Raw genomic sequence first — 4092 nt, forward strand, 5'->3', positions numbered from 1 at the left:
ATAAATCAAAATTACCATTTTTTTCTTTCTGGAATGACTTCAAATTGTAATATGAAACTACATTTGTTTGTCATAAATAGCTATAAACTCATAACAGTATATATCTATTTATACTTAAATTTTATTCCCTTTGAACTCTATCTAATTACTATTTATGCCATAATAAGTTGTAAATCACTTAGAGAACATACAACTCACATTATGCTATCAAATTACATTAAACATGTGCTACTCACGAGTGTACCTTGTGAAAACATTTTATTATATTATTATCATTATTTATTTCACCTAATCTGACTAACATAACTAATTTAACTAATATAAAAGGTTTCCTATTTTTACATTTTAGTTACTTTTATAATAATAAATAAAGAATACACAGGAAAAACAAGAAATAAAGTATTTACTTGGATCTTCTCTGTTTGCTGTCGAATATCAATAATACGTAACCATACTTTTTTTATGCTAATGGTATTACTGCACTAAATAACTTTTTATCTAATGCCCCATAATTATCACAATTTTTCTAGCTTTCTAACTATGAAACAAGAGCCTTTAAAACTTCATCTAAGGCCGTTAATATGTATATGAGAATCAAGCTTGAACTGAAAGCAAATTAACAATTCTCTTTACAGAAAACAATGTACTATAATACATCCTTTGATAGATAAAAACCTTTGCTTTCTATTGGTTATAAATAATGTCCTGACATCTTGGGTATAATAAACAGAAGGGAATAAAACCCAAGTAGAACTGGAAAGACTCTCTCCACTGCTCCCAAAAAGGTGTAGGAATGATAAATATCTCAGCACCATAGTTAGTGTCAAATCAATCCTATAAAACTGTGATCTATTCAGGTTGACCACAGACTCTATTATGGAAGCCCACATTTCCAGAGCGGGTCTATTCTCTGAGAGTCTAAATGCTTCCACCTGGTGGTGGTAGGTGAAAGCATGTTGTTGTGACAAACGTGGTGGACAAGGGATAGCTGTCCCTTCACATAATTGAGCAGTAAACCTCCCTGCAGGAATTGCAATATCAGGGGATGGAGGGAGAACTAAGTACTCGCTCTCTGACCTTCCCACCATCAAGGAAGGTGCATACTCAAGAGCAACTGGTGAAAGACCCAAAACATCACACACCCAAAATACCAACAAAGCCAGAGGCAGCTAATCCAAAATGGCCTCATGAGAAGCTGACAGAGTAAAGGAAGGCACTGGAAAAGGTGAATCTAAATTCTCTCTCCAGACTGTCCAGGATTGCCCGCAAGTTCAGCCTCAGAGCCCCCTGGAGAAACACCACTGTACTGAATGTATATCTTTATCTCCCTATGAATAAGGTCATGGACAGCCTCAACCAAGAGCAACTCGTCTTCCCAATTTATGAGCAATGCTAGATATTAGAAGTGGGATAGGAGAGATCAGATTTGCCTCCATGATGGATAAGTTAATCCAGGAATGCGTGTCATAAATCAGCTTACCAAAGAAACTTTTTTTAAGTGTGTGTGTGTGTGTGTGTTACAAAAATCAAATAGATACCACAAAGAACACTCAAAGTATCTCCAATGGTTATACTACAGAGAAATCCATTAGTGAACGTTTTGAAAAGTGACAATATTATCTGAACGAGGTGCTAATATACAGTACCAAGATAGAGGGTGCACTAACATAGGTGGAGAGTGTCATGAGACAGATATCACCAAGGGCAATTAAGTGGGGAATAAAAGACTGGAGCAAGTGAAAAAAAATCAGACCAATGCTTAGATGTATAATCCTAGCACTACCACACTCCCATTTTTAACGACTACAAGTCATACCATTGTGTTTATCTCAGTTTCATGAAAAACAATTTCTAGAAAATATGATTTGTAAAATGGGACATATGCTGACTTGGCAACACTGATCAGTAACAGGTTTTGAACTATGTATCTCAATCTGCAAGAGAACATGTGTCATGTGACTATTACTGGAATGATATTGGGAGCACAAAATAACCCCTGTAGATTCATTTGTCATAAACCTAAGGTTGTAAAATTGTCAATAAGATAAAGAACATGGACATTTAAACATTTTTCTAACACCATCTTGAGCATAAACACTTCAAAGTAATTAACAACATTACTAGCCTAATATATGCAGCAGTTATAATATAATAGGATGAATATAATAAAGTAACACACATTTATCAAATAGCTAAGTATATGACATTAAAAAGTCTGTCTGCTTATACCTGATCAGGTTACATGGTATCTATACAGAGATCAATCTAGACTAGAATATTTTGAGACGTTTTCGTCCCAATTACTATGTATTTCATTGGTTATTTTCTGCTTTTAAAAGACAATTAGGTCTGTAAATACAATGATTCATGTTAACATTATTTTGTCTAGTTGTATTATCAGTTTTTAATTTCAAATCTAAAATGAACAAAAGTCTTTAAAAACAGTGATGCTAACCAACAAAGTTTCCAGTTCTTTAAAATGATCTTTGTTAAATAAAACTGCATCAGCAAACTGACAAAATGGTTAATTATAATGGGAAACCATGAGATATACAATATTGCTAATGAAGCACAACAACATGAGTGGTCTCAGTAGCAATACCAGTGTGAATCTTTGGTTTGTTGGCATGGTGACCTGTAGTTATGTATGTAAAAAGAGGTACAAGTTGTCTTGTCTTATTGGCAAGTTGATATAATATGTTCAAATAAATATTATTTGGTTTTACTTACATGCTTGAGGACTTTTTAGGCCATGCCAAAGCATTGTATTTGGGAGAAAGAGATGGAAGGTTTTATCACTTATCCAACTGAAGTTAGGAAAAGACTAAGTACACTTAGGGAATTGTAAGTCATGAAAGATTTCTTTGTGCTTTCTTTTCAGCAATGTGTGGTCATTCAGAATTTAAGAGCTTGTTTCATAGTCTCTCTTTTTTTGCTTGAATTGGTTTTTTTGATAACTTAGATTTATAAAAAATAACAACACTTCAGCATAATAATATATAAAAGATTAATGAATTAACAAGACATAAAAAAATCCAACTAGTTTTTACAGACCAAGTTTATCATTCTGATTAAGCTATGGAATTAAAACCATAATGCTGGCACTCAGTTTTGTTAATAGTGACTTGTCTGTTCAAATTACAGTTACAGGTCTTGAATGAACTTGATGCTTATTTTGAATATGATTCCTTAAACTGTATTCATTTGTTATAATTATATTAAGAAACTTTATGGTTGCTCATAATTTGAAGGTCTATTTGCAAATGTCATTAAATTTAGACTGGTGACAACTGGCAAGCAGCACTTGCTGCAAACTTTTTTATTTCATGTACACACCAGCTCTACCCTTGACCCCCCCCCCCCACAATGTCCAATATCCAAACAAAGGCTTGTATACTGATCATCTACTTTAAAATATAATAACACTAACAGGAAAACATCCCAATGCAGTAGTATAAGAGCACTAGAAGCATCTTTATTATGTTGAATAAAGAATGACTGAACACCTTTACTGTTATGTATAAACATGAGAAGTGCATATATTCCTAAAACTTATAGAATTCTAGAAAATGAATGGATTAAAAATGGGTAATACAATACTTGAACATGCTAAAAAGTAACTTTCTCATTTCTATTTTTCATTCTTAAAAGTAGTTTTATAGAGGCATAAATCGGTACCATATGAAGACTGCCTTAGTGGTAGGATTTTATGGTGTAATTTTCAATGATAATGACAACTTACATGATGAAGATAGTCTTGCTCTGGCATTATTTTCTTCTCCCAAATAACAGGACTAGTTTCATCATCTATAACAAAAACTGATTGAATAAGAGTGCAATAATTTTTAATTTTAAGATATGAATGGATAACCATTCAAATACCTTATGAACACCATGGAATAAAACAATATTTTCGTAATTTAAGAAAAAAAAACTATTTTCTAACGTATTTCAGCCACAATTTCCATCTTGTACACTATATGTAGGTTTCCTGCAATTTTTGTATATAATATGTTAGAAACATAAACATACTTTCCCGGTAATTTTATGTTTCTCAAATGAAATATACACTGAGTGGTCACAAGTAAACAG

General features: G+C 32.6%; 1 protein-coding gene across 2 annotated transcripts in view; it reads right to left on the reverse strand.

Annotated features, from left to right (window-relative positions):
• LOC106468765 overlaps positions 1 to 4092 on the reverse strand; it is a 60835-nt gene that overhangs the window by 30393 nt on the left and 26350 nt on the right. For both annotated transcript variants that reach the window (XM_022397129.1, XM_022397128.1), the window contains one exon: positions 3743 to 3807. In XM_022397129.1, the coding sequence (XP_022252837.1) occupies positions 3743 to 3807 (65 nt within the window). The remainder of the gene's footprint in view (positions 1 to 3742; positions 3808 to 4092) is intronic.

The sequence above is a fragment of the Limulus polyphemus genome, unplaced genomic scaffold (genome assembly GCF_000517525.1).
Source record: "Limulus polyphemus unplaced genomic scaffold, Limulus_polyphemus-2.1.2 Scaffold3155, whole genome shotgun sequence".
In the NCBI taxonomy this organism is placed as follows: Eukaryota; Metazoa; Arthropoda; class Merostomata; order Xiphosura; family Limulidae; genus Limulus; species Limulus polyphemus.